This window comes from Gymnoscopelus microlampas (genome assembly GCF_963454915.1).
Source record: "Gymnoscopelus microlampas genome assembly, chromosome: 4".
NCBI lineage: Eukaryota > Metazoa > Chordata > Actinopteri > Myctophiformes > Myctophidae > Gymnoscopelus > Gymnoscopelus microlampas.
In genome coordinates, this window is record NC_139941.1 from 40,102,864 (window position 1) to 40,127,281 (window position 24,418).

The following is a 24,418-nucleotide window of genomic DNA, read 5'->3' on the forward strand; positions in this document are numbered from 1 at the left end:
TAGAAATACCTGAAAAAGTAAAAAGTCAGGAATTCAAAATGTACTTGGTTAAAAGTACTGAAGTATTGGTATTGAAATATACTTAAAGTACAAAAGTAAAAGTACTCATTATGCAGAATGTCCCATTTCACAAGTTTTCAAATGTATACAAATCTTTGGAAAATAGCAGATCTACAAGCTCACAATGCGTTGTGAACAGAGCACAACTGAACAAAATTCGGGGAACTTACTTGGAGACTCAGATGAGAGTTGGTCAACGACGGTGGGACAAATCCATTGATTACGATGTCGATGAGCAAAACCCCCTCAGGATCCACCCCTCTGGCCACATGGGTCAGACGAAGAACCTCCCCTGGTTGAATATGAAAGAATGTAATCTCATAAATCATCAGTACTTTACAAGTGGACAATACAACTTTGCATGAACATACACATAAGAAGTGATGGTGCACAGTGCCACCTCCTGGTTATCTTGTGAACTACAGAAGTGGGTCATCTGGATGGGTTCAAACATGCGTAATGATATCCAACCTGTATTTGTCCTGGTTTTATTCCTGTTAACCAGGACAGTGAGTAGAATAACTTATGTAGGTCTGTAGTGCTGTGTGCTCACCAGTCTCAAATTCCAGCTGAGACTCCTGTCTGAAGAGGCCCTGGGTGACAGAATAGCCGTTCCTGGTGGCTTCGTTCTGCAGCGCGGTGGTCCAGTAGACGGGAGCAAACACTGACACCAAACACCGCATCAAGGGACCTGGAACACACAACAGCATCAGAGATGCATGCCTCTTGAAGCACCATTGAAATATACCTGTAGAGTTGCATTGTTATAAATGTCTTGATTCAATATTTAATCACTTAACCCTTTAAGGCCGGGAAGGGAACGCATCTGTGTCATTTTAAGATTTCTTTGGCTATTCAAAAATAGCAGACCTACAAGCTCATAGCGCGGCACCGAGTGCCGCGCTATGAGCTTGTAGATCTGCTATTTTTTGAAAAATCTTGAAAATTTGTGCAAATCATTTTTAACTCAAATCTTTGCTTCTGGGGGTTCCTGGAACAAAATATTTTTAGATGGGAGGGGGTCCGCGGACAAATACATATTATTTTGGGGGTCCTTGACATGAAAAAAGTTTTAAAACCATTGAAAATATAGCAACATAAGTAAAAAAAAAAATAAAAAAAAAAAACTTTAGGGAAAAAAAACCTGTTAGGATTTAGAAGGCATTTGTAAAATCCCCAGAAGCAAAGATTTCAGTTAAAAACTTTCACTTTAAAAAAGTATATATATATTCAAACTAATGATTTGCACACATTTTCACGATTTTTCAAAAAAATAGCAGATCTACAAGCTCATAGCGCGGCACTCGGTGCCGCGCTATGAGCTTGTACAGTATATCTGCTATTTTTGAATAGCCCAAAGAAATCTTAAAATGACACAGATGCGTTCTTCCCGGTCTTAAAGGGTTAAAGCTGCACTATGTAACTTTCCTCTTCTACCTTGGATTTGACCCAGGTTTCCTGTGCAAGTGCTGACATTCTTTAGCTAATAGAGCCTGCCTGCTTGTTCAGGGGATAAATTGAATCTTGACCATTAGGTAAAAATGTGTGTCAGATCCTGTGTCCAGGTGAGACATTAGTCTAGAATTAACAAACTCAACCATACAGATTGGACAAAATTACATTTCATCACCCTGGCATCTCTATTTTGGGCATATCATTATGGGTGACAATTTTCAGACATTTTTGAAAAAACAAGCTCACAATGCATCGAAATATAGATCAGCTATTTTTGAACATTTTGAATAGCGTTTGTTTAAGATGCTAAGCCCCATTTTGAAAATAGGGAAAATAACTGATCTGCAATAAATCTACAATAGCTTGCAATAATATATAAAATGTATGAATAGGGCTTAAGTGCTCACAAGGTGTGAGCTTGTAGATCAGCTATTTTGGGATATTTTTTGAAAAATACTTGCCAAAAATAGGTTCCACCAAATTGAAAGAAAAGTCCACCACACACACACACAGACATTTCTGCCTTGTGCCTTCCTCAGTGTACACACACTCAGAGGAAGGTCATCTTGCAGTACCCGGTTGTCTCCGCCAGGCCGAAAGGCATGGCGAGAGAGTATGTTTTGCACCCTGTCCACCCTGTCCGTCCGTCCGTGTCCGTGTGTGTCCGTGTCCGTGTCCGTGTGTGTGTGTGTGTGTGTGTGTCTCCTGTCCGTCCGTTAGCAGCTAATCTCCGGTACCGTTGGCCCGGTCGCTGCGAAACTATGCACACACACTCCCTTGATGCCAATTCAGAACCTCTGCCCCAAATTTTTCACATGGGCCTGTTATAGCGCCACCAGGAGGCCGATTTGTGCAAAACTTATGTTTTGACATTACGCCTACAGATTTTATCCAAACGTCATGCAAATCGGTATACATGATCTCTAAAGTCATGTGATCAAGATGGATCTGTTAGATTTTTGTCTCCGCCAGGCCGAAAGGCATGGCGAGAGTGTATGTTTTGCCCCCTGTCCGTCCGTCCGGAGGCGAGGTAATATTTTCTCTGCCATGTTTTTCCTATTTGTTTTTACATATTTACAAACAACAATAAACTCACCAACATTGCAGCTGTACGGAAGTTTTTGTTTCATAAAAATCCACCATAGACATACTTTCTGCTACTTTCTGTCAATACATTCCGTGCAGGTGATTATTTTTCTAAGTGTTCGAGTTTGGAAGCGCTCATTGGAAAACCCTCAACGGCCCTGTGTACCACTAGAATCTAAGAGTTGCTTGCGGCAATATTCAATTCATGATATGATACTAGCCCTGAAACATGACTGTCATATTATGACACTCTGATACATTATAACTCTATGAGAAAACACATTGATGATATTTCATGTGCGGGCGTGTGCATTGCATGCTGTAACCTATACCACTTTCAACTTCAACATTATTGTCATGTCAAATTGTTTACAGGTGTGAAAGAGCGGGTGATTAATTTATTTTATTTTATTTATTTTTAAGCTCCCAACCTTTTCATGAAAAAAGGGTAAGCAATAGAGAAAGAAACACGGGAAACAAGTGATAATATATAATGAGAACAGACTACAGTCCCTTATATTAAACTAGAGTTTAGGGTGGCTATGCGGCCCTCACACTTACGTCGCACTGCCGATCCGACCAATATGTCTGGGTCATAGTGTTGGGGGCTTTGTCAGAGTACCCGTCTGTCTATGTCTCTTTTTGTGCCCATATATGGAGATGTATGTTTCTTTTTTTTCTTCAATTTTCATTGAATTGTTTTTACATCGATAACTGAATAAATTCTGTGTGAATATTTGCTTGTAGGCCATTTGAATGTTTTGTTTAATTTAGTTAATGTTGGACAGCATATGTGCAATGACGGTTTGTGTCTCCAACAAACAAAATGCCATACCATGTCAACAACAAAACTCCTATTGAAATAGCTGCGGAATAGCACTCTCTGCACTGTATGGGCATAAAAGGGAGACCGACAGAAACAGACATCTCTGTATGGCATACAGTATATGGAGATCTCTGTATCTGTCAGTCCATGTCCATTTTATGGCCATATATGGAGATCCATGATGTCATCAGTATATGCCCATATATGGGCATGCTGATATGCATATGCCCATATAAGACGATCTCTGTATCTGTCAGGCCATGTCCCCTTTATGCCCATATATGGAGATTCCTGATGTCATCAGTATATGCCCATATATGGGTATGCCCCCTTTGCTGCCAATATATGGAGCTGACTCGTGGTTTGTTTCTGGTTATCTTGTCATAGTGATGTGACAAGATAACCAATAAAAAAAAGAATAGCAGATCTACAAGCTCATGGCGCTAATGGCTCCAGGGTTAATGTACAGACTCACACACAGACAGTATACAGACATCTCATACCATATATGGTACTTGATCTCATACTGTACCATATATGGCAATCATTATGTCAACATCTCTGTCCAATTAGAGCACGGCTGTGATGCACCGACCGGAGAGTTTGGGGTATAAATAAACGTGTCGACGCCACACTGACCGAGACTTGACTCAGTGTAGCCAAGTTCAATCTTTGTACTAGAAACGGTTTTCAGTTGAAGAGAGAGTCGCTCGTTTCCATGATCTGTAAGAAAGGCTTTGCATTGGTAACTATGTTTAAGTCTGTCCTTCTCTGTACACTGCTTATGGCCAGCTCGCTGCTTGTGGCCAGCAGTTGGTCAGCCCTGATCACAGAGGAAGAGGATGTCTTGCTGCTGAGGAAAAGTAACTTCGATGAGGTGTTGAAAGCTCACCCCTACATTCTGGTGGACTTCTATGCCCCATGGTGCGGCCACTGCAAAGAACTGGCCCCGGAGTATGCCAAGGCGGCCCGCATGCTGAAGGCAGAGGGGTCAAATATCCGCCTCGGTATGGTAGACGCCACAGAAGAGAAAGAGCTGGCCCAGGAGTTTGAAGTCCAGAAATACCCGACCATCGTGTTCTTCAAGGGAGGAGAAAAGGAGTCACACAAGGAGTACTCTGATGGCAGGCAGGCTTATGACATTGTCAAGTGGCTTAAGAATCGCACTGGCCCAGCTGTTGCCACCCTGGCGGATGTCACGCAGGCAGAGTCTATGATCGCAAACGAGGTGGCAGTCATTGGCTTCTTCAAGGATGCTGAATCCGAGGATGCTAAAGCCTTCATTAACGCAGCAGAAACGGTAGATGATATTCCATTTGGGATGACCTCTGATGATGCAGTGTACTCAAAGTTTGAGGTGTCCAAGGACTGCGTGCTCCTCTTCAAGAAGTTTGATGAGGGTCGTAACACCTTTGAAGGTGAGCTTACCGAAGCCAACCTCCTAGCCTTTATTAAGGCCAACCAGCTGCCTCTGGTCACTGAGTTCTCAGTCCAGACTGTCACTAAGACCTTCGGTGAAGAATTCAAGTCCCATATCTTCATGTTCATGTCCAAGGCTGCTACTGACTTTGAGGCCAAAATGGACCAATTCAAAAAGGCAGCAGAAGGCTTCAAGGGCAAGATCATGTTCGTCTTCATGGACACTGACGTGGATGACAACAAGAACAACATGCAGACCTTTGGTGTGAAGGAGGAACAATGCCCTGCCATCCGTCTCATCACCCTGGAAGATGAGATGACAGAGTACAAACCAGAGAACGAGGCAATCACCACTGACAACATCATTGAATTCTGCACACTCTTCATCGAGGGAAAACTCAAGCCCCACCTCACGAGCGATTACTTCCCTGAAGACTGGGACAAAAACCCTCCTGAAGTGGTCAACACGACCCGACGCGATGAACGGAGCTCTACCCAGTTTATTAACATGATCAATACGTGTTGTGCAGGGTGCCATAATGCCTACTGGTATGACCAGTATGGTTGTTATTGTGGGCTAAATTACTGGCCGAAAGGGAAGGCAATATGCCCTGTCGATGCTTGCTGCCAGGCCCATGATCAGTGTTGGGAGGAATTTACCAGGCGAGGATGTAATGTTGATCCTGGTGTCAGAGTCTACAAATGGTACTGTGAGGAAAATAAGATAATCTGCGATGGTGGATGGTTCTGCGGCACTACTCCAAACAATGACTGTGAGCAGTTTCTATGTGAGTGTGATAGGAAATGTACAGAGTGCTTTGGCAAGAACGAATGGCATTCGGAGCATCGCTATATGAACCAGAAGTATTGTGAACCCTGAGACCGGACACCTCACTCTCTCACGCTAGAGAACAACGTGGGGGCGGAACTCTCCTACATATTGCCTAAGGAGAGTACCGACAGGTTTGAGTTTCTGTTTGCTGAGCTGGATGGAGGTGAACAGGGAGAAGTTGGGCATCGCCAGCTATGAAGCTTCTGTAACCACAATGGAGGAAGTATTCCTCAGAATGGGGAAACTGGTGGATTCCAGTTTGGACATCCAGGCCCATGACCCACCTTTTTCCCACACATTTTGCTAGCCTAGGATGGCTCAGGGTAGAAAACAGGGTGGTTAACCCTTGCATTGTGTTAGAAAACTGCATCCACTTGTGGTGTTAGCGGGTCAAATTTGACCTGTGATTTAAACCAGCCCAAAAGAATAAAAAAGCTATTCTTTTCATATTTTTTTTTTCTCCCACCTCATAGCTAACTTGTAATGCATTCATATCCATTTAAACACTTTTTAAAATATTATGTTGGGTTAGGGCTAGGGTTTCATCTTTCAATATCTCGTTTTCTATTTTAAAAATGTTAAAATTCACTCATTAAATTTCCTATAATGAAGGCAATGGATAATGATGTTATCTAGCTATCATAGAATAATTAATTAAGAATAATAATTAGAACACACTTCCAAAAAAAAAATTACCAAAAAAATACTTGTTTTCGTTTTTTAATTAAAAAAAATGTTATTATAAAAAATAGTGACACTAGTGGTGTTGGGGTCATTTTTGACCCGTATACCATAGAAGGTAAAAAGTCATTTATTTTTCATAAACTCAAACTTTATTTTACTCCTGATAGCAATTGCTAATTGAGGACATGTCTCTCTCACTCTCAAACATGTAAACATTGAATATTGACAATTCTATTATAGAGACCATCAGAATTAATTAAAATGATGATAAATAATTTTGTTGCGTTAAAATGGTTATTTCTGAGGATATCATGAAGCCTCGTTCCAATAGAGAAATGTAAAGGGTACTTTTTACCCATTTAAACTTGAAAACGGGTAAAAAATGACCCTAACACAATGGAAGGGTTAAACAACAAAAAATGGGATTGGTCTTCAAATTAGTCAATGCAAATTTGCCCTCAATACCCGCATATTTGACTAAATACCTTCAAGAAGTTAGCGACACCCACAGCCACAATACTAGAAAACAAACATCGTAAACAACGATCTGGTACCACCCACCCATAAAACAAATACTACAGCACTGCCACCCAGGTGTGGAATAGCCTGACCATATCCCTCAAAAATATAGATCGCTGGCTTCCTTTAAAACAGCCCTGAAAATTCACCTTTCAGGAGGCCAAAGGGGGAGGTAGTACCACTTCTCCCTTAGACAGACGATCCCCCCCCCCCTCCTTTGACACGTGCCTGTGAGTCTGGCAAGGCCGTGGTCATCACGACACACAACATGGAGGAATGTGAATCCCTGTGCACCAGGCTGGCTGTTATGGTCAACGGTCAGCAGAGGTATCTGGGCAGTCCCCAGCATCTCAGAGCAAGTTTGGCAGCGGCTACACCATTACATTACATTACAGTCATTTAGCAGACGCTTTTATCCAAAGCGACTTACAATAAGACCCTGTAATATACCTTGTTGCCAAAGGTGGCGCACGACGTAGAGGAGGTGGACCTGGAGGAAGAGAAGGAGAGCAACCTGCAGCGCTTCAAACGTTTCATTGAAAGCACCTTCCCAGGCTGTCTACTGAAGGACGAGCACCAGGGCACAGTGCACTATCACCTGACCGTCACCTGGGCACAGGTGTTTGGGACAATGGAGGCGGCCAAAGAGAAGTACTGTGTTGAAGACTACTGTGTGAGCCAGATATCGCTGGAGCGATAGTGTTCCTCGGCTTTGCCCAGTTCCAGCACTGCACAAAGGAGGGCAGGACGGTATAATGGAAACAAGGGAACCAGGAGACCTGGTACTGCCAGACCCCTGGACTTCACATGACGTGTCATGCGAAGTCACGTCATGCGAGGTCCCTTCTATGCCCATGTATGGACGAAAGATGGACAAAAGATGGACCGACATTTATGCCCATGTATGGACGAAATAGGGACAAAGCATCATGTAGGCCCACCCTCTGGGTCTGGCAAATATATGAAACTAGAAAAAGTGCTCCTCGGAGCACATGTCTCTGCCAGGTCAGGTAGGTTATTGTGGGCCAGAAATGTTCGGAATTCGCCATTGTTTTGTTTGGGACTATCAGGACATACCGAGACACTGGGACATGAGTGAGTAGATCATAACAACTACAGTTTGGTTGATTGAGCGCACACACGCATGTGCGTGTGCCCGCACACGCGCACATCTCTCTGAAAGCCAAAAGCATACATTGCCCTTTTTTTCTCCTCTCTTCCTTTTTTTCCCCCTCATGAACAAAACATTTTTTCTTTTTTTGGAATACTTTCTCAACCAATAACTAATGTGATTTTTTATGACACTACTTTATCTTCTGGACTTTAACGTGAATAGATGGACATGAGTGAGTGGATCATGCAATGAAAGGACTAGTGGATTGAACTGATGTTTTCGTTTGTACTTCCCAGTCTTGTGCCCTGGGACAGGTGTGGGGGCGCGCGCACTGCTGCACTTGCACGTACACGCGCACCCCCACATATTCTCTCATGCCTGTCTCTGAATATCATTATACACTGCTCCCTTTTGTCTCACGGACTAACTTTTTGAATATTTTTTCTCATCTAATAACTATTGTGGTGTTTGATTAGCAAGCATGCTGTCAACGTTTTTTGTTTCCCCCTTTTCCTTTTTTTGTTTTGAAGTTTATATTCAATTTATCTTTTTGACTCTAATTATTGGATTTTTAAAGAAAATTATGTTTGCATATTTGAAATGGTTGAGTAATTTATTTTTTGTTTGTGCTAACTGGCAATGTTGGCAGGGAATTAATATTCTCAGTGTCTATACTATAATACCCATATATGGAGCTGACTCGTGGTTTGTTTATGGTTATCTTGTCATAGTGACGTGGCCGTGCTTTTTTTATGGCTGAGTCAGAATAACATCAGAGATGAGAGATCCGGCCCTTCCATTAGCCAATTTTAACCCATTCAATCTGGAAACGCATCTCATAGCCATGTACAAGCTCAGAGCAAAGATTTGAGTTACAAATGTTCGCTTTAAAAATATATATATTCAAAGATTTGCACACATTTTCACGATAAAAAAAAGAATAGCAGATCTACAAGCTCATGGCGCTAATGGCTCCAGGGTTAATGTACAGACTCACACACAGACAGTATACAGACATCTCATACCATATATGGTACTTGATCTCATACTGTACCATATATGGCAATCATTATGTCAACATCTCTGTCCAATTAGAGCACGGCTGTGATGCACCGACCAGAGAGTTTGGGGTATAAATAAACGTGTCGACGCCACACTGACCGAGACTTGACTCAGTGTAGCCAAGTTCAATCTTTGTACTAGAAACGGTTTTCAGTTGAAGAGAGAGTCGCTCGTTTCCATGATCTGTAAGAAAGGCTTTGCATTGGTAACTATGTTTAAGTCTGTCCTTCTCTGTACACTGCTTATGGCCAGCTCGCTGCTTGTGGCCAGCAGATGGTCAGCCCTGATCACAGAGGAAGAGGATGTCTTGCTGCTGAGGAAAAGTAACTTCGATGAGGTGTTGAAAGCTCACCCCTACATTCTGGTGGACTTCTATGCCCCATGGTGCGGCCACTGCAAAGACCTGGCCCCGGAGTATGCCAAGGCGGCCCGCATGCTGAAGGCAGAGGGTTCAAATATCCGCCTCGGTATGGTAGATGCCACAGAAGAGACAGAGCTGGCCCAGGAGTTTGAAGTCCAGAAATACCCGACCATCATGTTCTTCAAGGGAGGAGAAAAGGAGTCACACAAGGAGTACTCTGATGGCAGGCAGGCTTATGACATTGTCAAGTGGCTTAAGAATCGCACAGGCCCAGCTGTTGCCACCCTGGCCGATGTCACGCAGGCAGAGTCTATGATCGCAAACGAGGTGGCAGTCATTGGCTTCTTCAAGGATTCTGAATCCGAGGACGCTAAAGCCTTCATTAAAGCAGCAGAAACCGTAGATGATATTCCATTTGGGATGACCTCTGATGATGCTGTGTACTCAAAGTTTGAGGTGTCCAAGGACTGCGTGCTCTTCTTCAAGAAGTTTGATGAGGGTCGTAACACCTTTGAAGGTGAGCTTACCGAAGCCAACCTCCTAGCCTTTATTAAGGCCAACCAGCTGCCTCTGGTCACTGAGTTCTCAGTCCAGACTGTCACTAAGACCTTCGGTGAAGAATTCAAGTCCCATATCTTTATGTTCATGTCCAAGGCTGCTACTGACTTTGAGGCCAAAATGGACCAATTCAAAAAGGCAGCAGAAGGCTTCAAGGGCAAGATCATGTTCGTCTTCATGGACACTGACGTGAATGACAACAAGAACAACATGCAGATCTTTGGTGTGAACGAGGAACAATGCCCTGCCATCCGTCTCATCACCCTGGAAGATGAGATGACAGAGTACAAACCAGAGAACGAGGCCATCACCACTGACAACATCATTGAATTCTGCACACTCTTCACCGAGGGAAAACTCAAGCCCCACCTCACGAGCGATTACATCCCTGAAGACTGGGACAAAAACCCTCCTGAAGTGGTCAACACGACCCGACGCGATGAACGGAGCTCTACCCAGTTTATTAACATGATCAATACGTGTTGTGCAGGATGCCATAATGCCTACTGGTATGACCAGTATGGTTGTTATTGTGGGATAAATTACTGGCCGAAAGGGAAGGCAATATGCCCTGTCGATGCTTGCTGCCAGGCCCATGATCAGTGTTGGGAGGAATTTACCAGGCGAGGATGTAATGTTGATCCTGGTGTCAGAGTCTACAAATGGTACTGTGAGGAAAATAAGATAATCTGCGATGGTGGATGGTTCTGCGGCACTACTCCAAACAATGACTGTGAGCAGTTTCTATGTGAGTGTGATAGGAAATGTACAGAGTGCTTTGGCAAGAACGAATGGCATTCGGAGCATCGCTATTTGAACCAGAAGTATTGTAAACCCTGAGACCGGAGACCTCACTCTCTCACGCTAGAGAACAACGTGGGGGCGGAACTCTCCTACATATTGCCTAAGGAGAGTACCGACAGGTTTGAGTTTCTGTTTGCTGAGCTGGATGGAGGTGAACAGGGAGAAGTTGGGCATCGCCAGCTATGAAGCTTCTGTAACCACCATGGAGGAAGTATTCCTCAGAATGGGGAAACTGGTGGATTCCAGTTTGGACATCCAGGCCCATGACCCACCTTTTTCCCACACATTTTGCTAGCCTAGGATGGCTCAGGGTAGAAAACAGGGTGGTTAACCCTTGCATTGTGTTAGAAAACTGCATCCACTTGTGGTGTTAGCGGGTCAAATTTGACCTGTGATTTAAACCAGCCCAAAATAATAAAAAAGCTATTCTTTTCATATTTTTTTTTCCTCCCACCTCATAGCTAACTTGTAATGCATTCATATCCATTTAAACACTTTTTAAAATATTATGTTGGGTTAGGGCTAGGGTTTCATCTTTCAATATCTCGTTTTCTATTTTAAAAATGTTAAAATTCACTCATTAAATTTCCTATAATGAAGGCAATGGATAATGACGTTATCTAGCTACAATAGCATAATTATTAAGAATAATAATTAGAACACACTTCCAAAAGAAAATTACAAAAAAAAAACTTGTTTTCGTTTTTTAATTAAAAAAAATGTTATTATAAAAAATAGTGACACTAGTGGTGTTGGGGTCATTTTTGACCCGTATACCATAGAAGGTAAAAAGTAATTTATTTTTCATAAACTCAAACTTTATTTTACTCCTGATAGCAATTGCTAATTGAGGACATGTCTCTCTCACTCTCAAACATGTAAACATTGAATATTGACAATTCTATTATAGAGACCATCAGAATTAATTAAAATGATGATAAATAATTTTGTTGCGTTAAAATGGTTATTTCTGAGGATATCATGAAGCCTCTTTCCAATAGAGAAATGTAAAGGGTACTTTTTACCTATTTAAACTTGAAAACGGGTAAAAAATGACCCTAACACAATGGAAGGGTTAAACAACAAAAAATGGGATTGGTCTTCAAAATAGTCAATGCAAATTTGCCCTCAATACCCGCATATTTGACTAAATACCTTCAAGAAGTTAGCGACACCCACAGCCACAACACTAGAAAACAAACATCGTAAACAACGATCTGGTACCACCCACCCATAAAACAAATACTACAGCACTGCCACCCAGGTGTGGAATAGCCTGACCTCATCCCTCAAAAATATAGATCGCTGGCTTCCTTTAAAACAGCCCTGAAAATTCACCTTTCAGGAGGCCAAAGGGGGAGGTAGTACCACTTCTCCCTTAGACAGACGACCCCCCCCCCCTCCTTTGACACGTGCCTGTGAGTCTGGCAAGGCCGTGGTCATCACGACCATGGAGGAATGTGAATCCCTGTGCACCAGGCTGGCTGTTATGGTCAACGGTCAGCAGAGGTATCTGGGCAGTCCCCAGCATCTCAGAGCAAGTTTGGCAGCGGCTACACCATTACATTACATTACAGTCATTTAGCAGACGCTTTTATCCAAAGCGACTTACAATAAGACCCTGTAATATACCTTGTTGCCAAAGGTGGCGCACGACGTAGAGGAGGTGGACCTGGAGGAAGAGAAGGAGAGCAACCTGCAGCGCTTCAAACGTTTCATTGAAAGCACCTTCCCAGGCTGTCTACTGAAGGACGAGCACCAGGGCACAGTGCACTATCACCTGACCGTCACCTGGGCACAGGTGTTTGGGACAATGGAGGCGGCCAAAGAGAAGTACTGTGTTGAAGACTACTGTGTGAGCCAGATATCGCTGGAGCGATAGTGTTCCTCGGCTTTGCCCAGTTCCAGCACTGCACAAAGGAGGGCAGGACGGTATAATGGAAACAAGGGAACCAGGAGACCTGGTACTGCCAGACCCCTGGACTTCACATGACGTGTCATGCAAAGTCACGTCATGCGAGGTCCCTTCTATGCCCATGTATGGACGAAAGATGGACAAAAGATGGACCGACATTTATGCCCATGTATGGACGAAATAGGGACAAAGCCTCATGTAGGCCCACCCTCTGGGTCTGGCAAATATATGAAACTAGAAAAAGTGCTCCTCGGAGTACATGTCTCTGCCAGGTCAGGTAGGTTATTGTGGGCCAGAAATGTTCGGAATTCGCCATTGTTTTGTTTGGGACTATCAGGACATACCGAGACACTGGGACATGAGTGAGTAGATCATAACAACTACAGTTTGGTTGATTGAGCGCACACACGCATGTGCGTGTGCCCGCACACGCGCACATCTCTCTGAAAGCCAAAAGCATACATTGCCCTTTTTTTCTCCTCTCTTCCTTTTTTCCCCCCTCATGAACAAAACATTTTTTCTTTTTTTGGAATACTTTCTCAACCAATAACTAATGTGATTTTTTATGACACTACTTTATCTTCTGGACTTTAACGTGAATATGGACATGAGTGAGTGGATCATGCAATGAAAGGACTAGTGGATTGAACTGATGTTTTCGTTTGTACTTCCCAGTCTTGTGCCCTGGGACAGGTGTGGGGGCGCGCGCACTGCTGCACTTGCACGTACACGCGCACCCCCACATATTCTCTCATGCCTGTCTCTGAATGTCATTATACACTGCTCCCTTTTGTCTCACGGACTAAATTTTTGAATATTTTTTCTCATCTAATAACTATTGTGGTGTTTGATTAGCAAGCATGCTGTCAACATTTTTTGTTTCCCCCTTTTCCTTTTTTTGTTTTGAAGTTTATATTCAATTTATCTTTTTGACTCTAATTATTGGATTTTTAAAGAAAATTATGTTTGCATATTTGAAATGGTTAAGTAATTTATTTTTTGTTTGTGCTAACTGGCAATGTTGGCAGGGAATTAATATTCTCAGTGTCTATAACTGCTAATTTGTGGGTTCACTTGACCGAATGTCTTTCAACCTAATAACTGATATGTTTTTTGTTTTGTCTGTTTGTTCTGATAGATAAAGTTATCGGTATATTTCATTATTTCCCCTCTAATCTATAGCCTAAATTCTCAATCAGGTGTTTTGCTCCCCTTCTTTTTAGGAATGCAACAAAAACAAAAAGATCTCCATCAATTCAAGGCTTCATGGATTGTGTAATTGATAGAAAATGTGTATTTTTTTGGGGTGAACTACTCCTTTAAGCTCCATATAAACAAATACAGGGACACTTACATCTTTACATGTACATTTAATTTAACACGTACCAGTAACGTTATTGCAAATAGAGCTGGTTTTGATTTCCCCCTAGGATCATAAAAGGTCTATCTAAAAAAATGAATTCCCCAAACATTACATTGTTGAAACTATGTTTGTCATACTGCTTGTGTAATGCTAACTGTTAAGTGCTTTTCACACATGGAGCATCAAAACGCCTGTGTTCTCGCTTGGATGTGTGAGGCCGCACTGCGCTCCTGGTGTGAATAAACATGTTTTAATGCATCGTGTAAAATAAAACACAGTTTTGAGAGAGAGAGAGAGAGAGAGAGAGAGAGAGAGAGAGAGAGAGAGCTTAACGTGACTTCTATTCTACAACATAGAAGTTGTGGATGTGTCAGTTGTGCTCAAGTACTGTATAGACATGCCTGACGTCACAAGAATACTGACGTCGTCTGTGATGTCAGTTGGCGAATATAATACTTATTATCGATCGAGTGACAGTGAAGGATTCACAGAAAGGAAGGACGATGAGTCTCACGCGACAGTTTGGCTTGCTGCTGTGGAAGGACTATGTGCTGCGGAAACGTCAGATCCTGATGACTGTGTTTGAAATTGCCCTGCCCCTGCTGTTCTGTGGCATCCTCATTTATATGGGTGGTGGTGTGCATGCACTATTTCTTCTGCCACTGCTGCTGGTGCTCAGCTTCAGCTACACTTCGGGCAACATAGTAAGGGCTGTGGTGCAGGAGAAGGAGAATAAGCTAAAGGAGTACATGCGCATGATGGGTCTCAGCAACTGGCTCCACTGGAGCGCCTGGTTCCTCACGTTCCTCCTCAGCCTCTCCATCTCCGTCTTCTTCGTCACTCTGCTCCTGTACATTCCTTTTCATGAATGCAGTCGGAATCCATTACAGTGTGCTGTGCTGAACTATAGTGACCCCACACTGGTGTTTGTCTTCCTGCTGGTCTTTGCTGTAGCCACCATCAACTTCAGCTTCATGATCAGTACCTTCTTCTCACGGGCCTATGTAGCAGCAATAGCAGGCCCCTTTATCTACATTCTGACCTACTTGCCTGTAATGATCAACCCTTGGAATCTGAGCCAGGACGAGAAGACATCTGTCTGCCTTATTTCCAACGTGGCCATGTTTATGGGAGCCGATTTCATTGCAGAGTCAGAAAGGGAACACATGGGAATCCAGTGGTCTAACCTGTTTGAATTGGGTTCGGGCAGGTATAACTTGTCCCTGGCCCAGGTCCTGGGGATGCTGCTGCTGGACGCCTTGCTGTACGGCCTGGTGGCGTGGTACGTGGAGGCCGTTTTCCCTGGCGAGTACGGAGTACCGCTGCCATACTACTTCTTCATCCTGCCCTCCTACTGGCGCAGCAGCCCCCATACGGCTCCGGTCAGTGGGAACGAGGAAGAGGAGGTCGCTGGGAGCACTGTGAAGGGTGAGTTCATGGAGGAGGAACCGACCGGACTGGTCTCCGGGGTCAAGATCAAACATCTAACCAAGGAATTCAAAGTGGGCAACGAGACACTAAAAGCTGTACGGGACCTCACGGTAAACATGTTTGAGGGACAGATCACCGTACTGCTGGGTCACAACGGGGCCGGAAAGACAACCACGCTGTCCATGCTGACCGGTCTGTTCCCGCCCACCAGTGGACGGGCTTACATCAACGGTTATGACATCTGTCACGATATGGCTCTGATCCGCCGCAGCCTGGGTCTCTGTCCTCAACACAACATCCTGTTTGATAACCTGACAGTCAGCGAGCACCTGCTCTTCTACGCACAACTGAAAGGCTTCCCCAGAGACCGCATCCCGGCCGAAGTGGATCACATCATCGGAATCCTAAACCTGGAGGACAAGCGCCATGCCCGCACAAATACCCTCTCTGGTGGCATGAAGAGAAAGATGTCGGTTGGCATTGCCCTGACCGGCGGCTCCAAAGTGGTGATGCTGGACGAGCCCACGGCGGGCATGGACCCCTCGGCGCGACGCGCCACCTGGGACCTGCTGCAGGGGGAGAAGCGCGGGCGCACCATCGTGATCATCACGCACTTAATGGACGAGGCCGAGCAACAGGGCGACCGCGTGGCCATCATGGCCGGAGGAGAGCTGCAGTGCTGCGGCTCGCCTCTCTTCCTCAAGAACAAATACGGACCAGTTACCACATGGTAATTGTGAAGGATGCTCTCTGTAACGTGTCTGACATCACCCAGACAAACATACTAACTAACAGACAGACAAGCAGGCGGTCTGACATAACAGGTGGTTAAACAGGATAGAAGGGAGAAACCGGAAGACAGGCGGACAGACAGACCGGTAGAGTGGCCAAAGGACTGGTTAGTGGAGCAACCGAACCCCACACCGGTGGTCAGTATTAGTGCTGCACGATTCTTGCTCAAATGTGAATCAAGATTTTCCTCCATAAGAATTGAGATCACGATCCTCACACGATTCTCTTGTAAATATAAAAATATTAAGCAAAAAAAAAAAAAAAACATTTTTTTACATTTGTTTTTTAATATTGAAAAAAAAATCGAGATTGCATAGGTGTCTGAATCGAGATCACGATCTTTTTTCGATTAATTGTGCAGCACTAGTCAGGATGCTCCAAAACTAGACAAGGGGTGTCGGGAGATCTGCCAGGCCGAAAGGCATGGCGAGAGCGTATGTTTTGCACCCTGTCCCTCCGTCCGTGTGTCCAGTCACATAGTCACATTTATGTTACTCCTACAGGTTTTATCCAAACGTCATGCAAATCGGTACACAGTATCTCTATAGTCATTTGATCAACACGGATCTGTCCGATTTCCCATATTCCATTTTCCCATATTCCATCCTCATTGGCTAATGTTGGCTTGCAAAGTTCGCTGGCTTGGTCCGTTTTCAACAAAATGCCTCAAATCATGAACACAGCGTGCGATTTCCGTGATTTTCCCGTGCGTCCCGTCGCGACGGGGGCCGCGACGGGGGCCGCGACGGGACGGGGGGGTTGACCGCGACTGGGGGCCGCGACGGGATGAGCGGGGGACGGGGACACACACGCAATAACCCCACATTTGCAAGACCACTTTGGTAGAGGTTTAGGTTGTATAGTTACCTTGCCATCATGATGTAACTCCAAAGGTGGACAAGAAATAAAAAATAATTTCTCCATTGACTAGAAATTGATAATTTAAAATATGCTCCTCATTGACTTACATTCAGTGAAGAGGCTCTTTTAAACCCGTAACTAATAATTTATATATATATATATATATACACATATACATATATACATATATACATACATACATACATACATATATATATATATATGTGTGTGTCAGACATTTTTTATAATATTAAAAAAAAATCTGTAATATATTATCAAACATCTAACAACAGTATGAACTATAGTGTTAACAGAGTGACAATGACATGTCACATGAGTCATTGTGAAACAATTATGATTCATGGTCACACACTATTTCAGTAATATAATTAATTTGATTATATCTTATTGTATTTATTTAATTTCATTTGAATGCAAGGTCATTAAAATGAAGTCCATATTCAAACACATGTGTTGAATTAACTGTGGAAAAACGTGAAGAACAAGGCACCGGATTAAGTAAGCTTGGCTGTTAGCCTGCTCCTGACCAGGCTAACTTCACAGCTAAATTGCCATGGTAACTAAAGTAGGCTTGCTTCAATTCTCTTTCGTGGAATCGGATAAGGCTAAACTTAGCCAGGGTGAACTGGCTAAACTAATCTTCAAGATAATTCAGCTTTCATGGAACCGATTCAGCCCTAAAATCCTGGCTAAATTAAGCCAGGATAGGTGTTAAAGCCAGGCTTTAGCTCTAATTCACCTTTCGTGGAACAGGCCCCTGGCGGAGACCTGTGCTCCGAGGAGCACTTTTTCTAGTTTTTGTATGAATGTAAACCCAGCATAAAACCTCTATATGGCTTTACTCACCAACAGCAGGAGGGATGTTGTCCAGGTGAGCCGTCATACTACTGGTACCTTCTTCCACATCGTTGGTAATGTTGGCCTCCAGGAAGGACACGCCAAACTCCCTGTCGTTCACCTTGCCTATCAGACTGCCTCTGGCCCTACGCGGAGCCTCACCTGAGATCACACAGCAAAAACACTGCTCAGTATATCTATTACTCTTAAAGAAAAGATGTTGTCTGCAACTATGTGTAAAACCTCATATCCTGGTGATGAGAATCTCAATTGTGATACTGTAGGTGACATTGTTAGCCAAGACGTATTTTTTTCTCTGTGTAAATTCAGTTTCCATGGTAATATTGGGGATTATTCTCAGAAATACCTTATCTTGACTTTGATCTCAACACTGGAACATGAGTTAGTAGCAGTAATACCATGTGCATGTGCGATGCGATGCATCAGTGTGGTCTAGCCGACAGAGAAGTGGTCTATGTGACAGAGGAAGCGCATAGACTTGTTCCTACCTGGGCAGAGACCAGCCTGACATGACCTAGAGTCAATACTAGGGCCATCACAAGACCTTCCCCCATTGGCTGGCTCCGGGTTGTTGCATAATCTGATTCGCTCCTGGAAACCTCGACCGCAGGTACCGCTGCACGGACCCCACTCCTCCCAGTTAGAGTAACCTCCATTGACTTTGGGGGGGGGAGAGAGAGAGAGAGAGTGAGCGCGAGAGAGAGAGAGAGAGAGAGAGCGAGAGAGAGAGAGCGAGAGAGAGAGAGAGAGAGATTGATTAACCACTTAAGCATTGACGAGTTGCGAGTCTGCTATTTTAAAATAGCATTGAAAATCTACCGGAAACACATGAAGGTGTTCGGTTTTTCCATCTGCTGCTGAACCAATCAAATGAAGCTATGGGATTGATTGATTGATTGATTGATTAAATACTTTATTAACCGTACAATAACACCTGTGGGTTAGAGCTTTGATTACAAAATTATAAAATTGTAACATGAAATATTGAACAATGAGCATTAGTTTTTATATTTCTTTCTTTTTCAAAAACGTATAAGGTTTTGGCATGAAATCCTTGAATCATTTACGAAACATATTTTATCATTGAACATGTTCATTGAACATTCATTATAATGCATTCATCTCTCACTCACTCTGGACTTTGAGGGTGATGGTCCTCTCAGCGACCCCCGCCTCACTCTCTGCCACACATTGGTACTCCCCTGCATCTCCAGCCTGGGGACAGAGGAATGACACTGCTGAATTAGTGAAAAGCACTCATTGCTGTCGGACAGAAACCTTGTATCTCCATATTATGCCCCCCCCCCCCCCCCCCCCATGAATGGCCTATTTTACACTTCGTTGTATAACGGTGTTGTGCAAAAGTACACAATGTGTCGCATCGCGATGCGTAAATGTCACCTAACAGAAACCTGCTGTTGGAGGGAACAAATGTCATGACAAATGTTTTGACATTTTTGCAGACGTTAACATTACGTTGGTGATGTCCCACCACTCACACACAAGCCAAATTTAAATATAAAAGGTGAAAAGTATTAACGAGAACTTGTGACTAAATAATAACTACATTGGATTCATTGGAATGCAAGGTTTTGGACGTACGAGGTTTTCGACCAACAACAGGCTTGTGCACCCACCGATTGCTTAATGCATGCACTCACTCACACACAAAACCTTGGCATTTTCCATCCGGCAATTGAGGTTTCATTCCATTAACGCATTCAATCCAGGAACGCATCAACAAATGTCTTCTAAATCAGTTTAAACAGTTTTTTGAAAAAATTTATGTTACTATAATCAGTGGCTCTCAAACGTCAAGGGCCCCCAACTCAAGATGATACGTATTTGGCCGCGGACCCCCATCTCAATTTATTTTGTTCCAGGGACCCCCAGAAGCAAAGATTTGAGTTAAAAATGCTCGTTTTAAAAAATATGTATTCAACGATTTTGCAAAACATTTTCAAAATTGTTCAAAAATAGCAGATCTTCAAGCTCATAGCGCGGCACTCGGTGCCGCGCTATGAGCTTGTATATCTGCTATTTAAAGCGGTTACACAGATGCGTTCCCGGTTTTTATGGGTTAAGATTGTTTGCGATAACAGTGATTATACAGTATATGTGGGAAAATGTCACACTGTCTGAGAGAGAGCCACCGACATCCATCTGTCAAAGAGCCTGGGCTGCATGGAGTGCAATTAGAGACCAGTTAGAGACTTAACAAGGTTACAGGCAGCAAAAAAAAAAAACAGCGTCCGATTCGGGGGGAACATCCAGCTTCTCTGTTCCCTTTCTATCCTCTGCTTGCTAATGCTGTTATAGGCTGTCTGACTGAACGGCCTCCAATCTGATTTAGGCTGGAGGCAGTGAGGACGCCGTAGGGGACAGTCACACACACGTGCACACGCACTCACACACACACACACACACACACACACACACACACACACAGTCCTGCCACCCAAAGGGACTGCAAATGAATCTCTGCTATAGGCTTTCATTTTTCATCCCAACTGTTTGGTTATTTTCCCAAGTAAAATACATAAATAAACTAAACAAAAAAGCGGCACATTCATCTATTTCATTCAAATATCTTTTTCATATGAAGCTTTAACCCATTAAGACCGGGAAAGCATTTGTCATTTTAGATTCTAATGCACTTTAACCATTATCTTATACTTTGGCTATTCAAAAATAGCAGATCTACAACGCTTGAAGATCTGCTATTTTTTTTAAACATGTGTAACTCATATCTTTGCTTCTGGGGATTCTACAAATGTCTTCTAAAACAGTTTTTTTAAAACACTTACTTTGGTGGTTCTGAAACTTTTACATAATTGTCAAGGACCCCCAAAATTATATGTATTTTGGCCGCGTACCCCTATCTCAAATATGTTGTTCCAGGGACCCCCAGAAGCAAAGATTTGAGTTAAAAATGTTCGCTTTAAAAGAATATATATATATATATATTCAAAGATTTGCACACATTTTCACGATTCTCCAAAAATAGCAGATCTACAAGCTCGTAGCACGGCACTCGGTGCCGTGCTATGAGCTTGTATATCTGCTATTTTTGAATAGCTAAAGTATAAAATAAGGGTTAAAGTGGTTACACAGATGCGTTCCCGGTCTTAATGGGTTAACCTTCAGAATTTTATTGGACTCATTCTGAGACAAAGAAGGCTGAGGGTGACTGCTGTGTACGCAGATAAGAAAAGAAAAAAGAAGCTAGGAGAAGAACTTTATGTTTATACCGTGATGCCGTAGATAACCAGGGAGCCGTTGTGCAGCATTTGCAGTCGGACGGAGCGGAGGAGGGGCGTGGCGTCTCTGAGCCAGCGGAGGACAGGGCTGGGGTCTCCGTGGACGGGACAGTCCAGCATAGCGGAGGCACCTTGGATGACCGTTTGAGTCGTGTGGGCCTCGCCCTTCAACACCGGAGGCTCTGGAAACACACACACACACACACACACACACACACACACACACACACACACACACACACACACACACACACACACACACACACACACACACACACACACACACACGTTCATTAAGTCTAAAACTATCAATCATCATCATGCTAATCATGCTCAAAGGGCCACAACCTCCCACTAATACCATATAATACTATTGATATTTGGTATAATCTTGTACTGTAGGCTAAACAACAGATTAGGAGAAAATTACACAACCAGCTTTAAAATATTAGAAATTAAGATTTAACCAGGATTCGATTTGTAAAAAAATAATAAAAAAAGACCAGAGGGAGTACATTTTCTCAGTCACTTAAAGGCATTGTAGGGAACATTAACATTAACATTAATTTAAAAAATATTTATATATATTTTTTTTGCATTTTTTCCCCTCTATCAGCCACTATATAATGATGCTGGGGTGTTTTCCTGCATTGAAACACAGGCCTCTTTCTGAAAACCCTATTTTCCCTATTGTTGTTGTTGTTGTTATGTTTGTCCGGGACGTAAGGAAGTCTATGGAAGTCTATGGAGGCATCACCCCCTGGTGGCCGGGAAACGAACAAACACAAACAATGCAGGGAAAATACGGTTTTCAGAAAGAGTACTGTGTTTCAATGCAGGAAAACACCCCAGCATCATTATATAGTGGCTGATAGAGGGGGAAAAATGCAAAAAAAATATATATAAATATTTTTTAAATTTAGGCTTAATGTTCCCTACAATGCCTTTAAGTTCTACAGTACTTATTTGTTCAACAATAGTGAAAATAGCCGATGCTTTTAGATCTGCTAGTAGATCGCTATTTTAGAAGAAAAAAAAATCAATTGAAAAATTGTGCCAAATTCTGCCAGGGTTTGGAGATGAACATAATTCTTTTTTCAAAGATAAATATCAAACATATCAGACAGTCTACATTTCCCAAAAGGAAATGCATATATTTAGCTCAGTCTGACCAGAAGCAGGGATAAAACATATCCCCCATACAATTAATGAGCAGACGGGGTATATCAAAAGGCAGAGGTATGTATTTTCCCCCATCGCCCCCCAGCGAATAGAACCCTGGATTGAACTGATCCAATGTTTGATCAGCTCACCTCGGATGCGGACGAATGAAAGTGCCCGTATGGAGCCCACACTGTTCTCTGCTATGCACATGTAGGTCCCAGCGTCACTCATTGTGACGTTCTCAATGATCAGAGAGCTCCTGCCAGCCTCGTCTACAGTGGCACCTGACGAAGACAATGAATAATAATGTGAGAAAAAACACAGAGCCCAACCGGGTGCTCACAGGAGATAAAACATAATTAAATTCAAAATGAATAGATTTAAGTATTACTATGCAAGCTTAAGACAATGCAATACAACTGAGACCCTGAATGCATTATTGTATTTGTATTTATTTATTAATGCAACCAACAATAGCTGGTATCCTGTATTGCAGTGGTTCTCAACCTTCTTAATTTCAAGGACCCCCATAACTCTGAGAGTGCACAAATGGAACCAAATGGACCCATAAGGGTCCATTTGGTTCCTTTTGTGCACTCTCAGAGTTTGGAACCCCCTTAATGGACTCTGAGGGTCTCTGAATCCCACTTTGAGAACCACTGCTGTATAGGATATAAAATTAACCGTACATACAACACTATTCTTTGGTATAACAGTTAAAGGTTTGGTGTTAATATAACAAGGGAGTAATAAAGCAAGCCTTGAAGTGATCATAACAGATCATGTACAGTACCTGGGTAGGGGCTGTTATTTGCAGACCAGGAGATGACGGGGGTGGGTGTGCCCTGAGCGTGGCAGGACAGGGCCAGACTCTGACCCTTGTTCAGGGTCACGTCGCCCGGCAGCTCCTTGAAGGCGGGCCTCATGTTGACGGACAGGCGGATGTCCTGTCTCACGGAGCCCGCGGCGTTGGTGGCCACACACGTGAACACGCCACTGTCACCTGGCTGTACAAGGGACGTTCAAAGTAAAGGGATGGTTCACCCCCAAAATGACTTTTTTTTCCCTATCGATTACTCAACCCATGGAGACTTGAATTCATGGAGATTTTTTTTGTTTTTGTCGCATTCCTAAGCCAATAACTTGATGACCGGCAGCGGCTCCGGTAGGAGACTCAATGTGTCAACTTTGAGTCTCCTACTGGAGCATTAGCATCTTTCCGCCGGTCATCAATTATTGGCTTAGGAATGCAATAAAAAAAATAATATATCCATTCATTCAATGCTTCATGGGGTGTGTGATTGATAGGACATAAGTCCTTTTTTGGGTGAACTACTCATTTAACCACTTCACATAGATTTGAAAGTGTTGAAATATGTACTATAGTACAGTATCTCTAACCTCTGCTCTTTCAATGATCAGCTCTCCCGATCGCAGTACAGTGAATTTGCCTGGAAAGTTGGGCACAACGGCACCGTCTTTTTCCCATGAGACTCTGGGGTCTGGGGAACCCTGAGCGGCACACGGAAGCAGGGCCTGGAATCCCTGGATGACTGACAGCTCTGTCTGCCCAGCAGGAATCATAGGTGGGACTGAAAGAGAGAGAGGTTATTACTATCAATTGTAATTACTTAACAGAACTCGTCAGGTGGGCCCCACACCGACTCCTAACTGTCGCATACGGTCCTCAACTAAGGCTTATGCCAGAATCTGCAGACATAGAATCTTTTAAACATAAACACAAAGCTGGACTTAACCACACAGGTCCCTGGTTTTCTATAACTCCCTGGAAAACGGTATCATTACAGAGTGGACTATCCAAGTGAAATTAAGTTCAACTGAACTGAATTTCACTGTTGAACAAAGATTATGCTTTAGTGCCTTATATATGATTACATAGCAGAACAATTGTGGCAGAAAACATTTACAATTGGGTGATCAGTTAAACCAATTAATCAATCAATAAATCAATC

At 43.2% G+C, this 24,418-nt stretch overlaps 3 protein-coding genes across 3 annotated transcripts in view; 2 read left to right on the forward strand and 1 right to left on the reverse strand.

The window, feature by feature from the left end:
* Positions 1 to 24,418, reverse strand: part of hmcn2 (hemicentin 2) — a gene marked incomplete at its 5' end in the record, with an annotated part of 108,285 nt that overhangs the window by 18,019 nt on the left and 65,848 nt on the right. Inside the window, 9 exons of the mRNA XM_084055496.1 lie at positions 231 to 352; positions 614 to 751; positions 18,010 to 18,162; positions 18,510 to 18,680; positions 19,155 to 19,236; positions 21,273 to 21,463; positions 22,595 to 22,729; positions 23,239 to 23,452; positions 23,847 to 24,037. Coding sequence (XP_083911622.1) covers positions 231 to 352; positions 614 to 751; positions 18,010 to 18,162; positions 18,510 to 18,680; positions 19,155 to 19,236; positions 21,273 to 21,463; positions 22,595 to 22,729; positions 23,239 to 23,452; positions 23,847 to 24,037 — 1,397 coding nt within the window. The remainder of the gene's footprint in view (positions 1 to 230; positions 353 to 613; positions 752 to 18,009; positions 18,163 to 18,509; positions 18,681 to 19,154; positions 19,237 to 21,272; positions 21,464 to 22,594; positions 22,730 to 23,238; positions 23,453 to 23,846; positions 24,038 to 24,418) is intronic.
* Positions 4,212 to 7,581, forward strand: LOC311043197 (protein disulfide-isomerase-like; the record flags this gene model as incomplete). Its single annotated transcript, XM_084054379.1, has 3 exons — positions 4,212 to 5,409; positions 5,755 to 5,855; positions 7,345 to 7,581. The coding sequence occupies 3 exons, from the start codon at positions 4,212 to 4,214 to the stop codon at positions 7,579 to 7,581; spliced, it is 1,536 nt and encodes a 511-aa protein (XP_083910505.1).
* On the forward strand, positions 9,302 to 10,966 carry LOC311043198 (protein disulfide-isomerase-like; the record flags this gene model as incomplete). The annotated part of the gene is made up of 2 exons (XM_084054380.1): positions 9,302 to 10,499; positions 10,845 to 10,966. 2 exons carry the CDS (start codon positions 9,302 to 9,304, stop codon positions 10,964 to 10,966), a joined length of 1,320 nt encoding a protein of 439 aa, XP_083910506.1.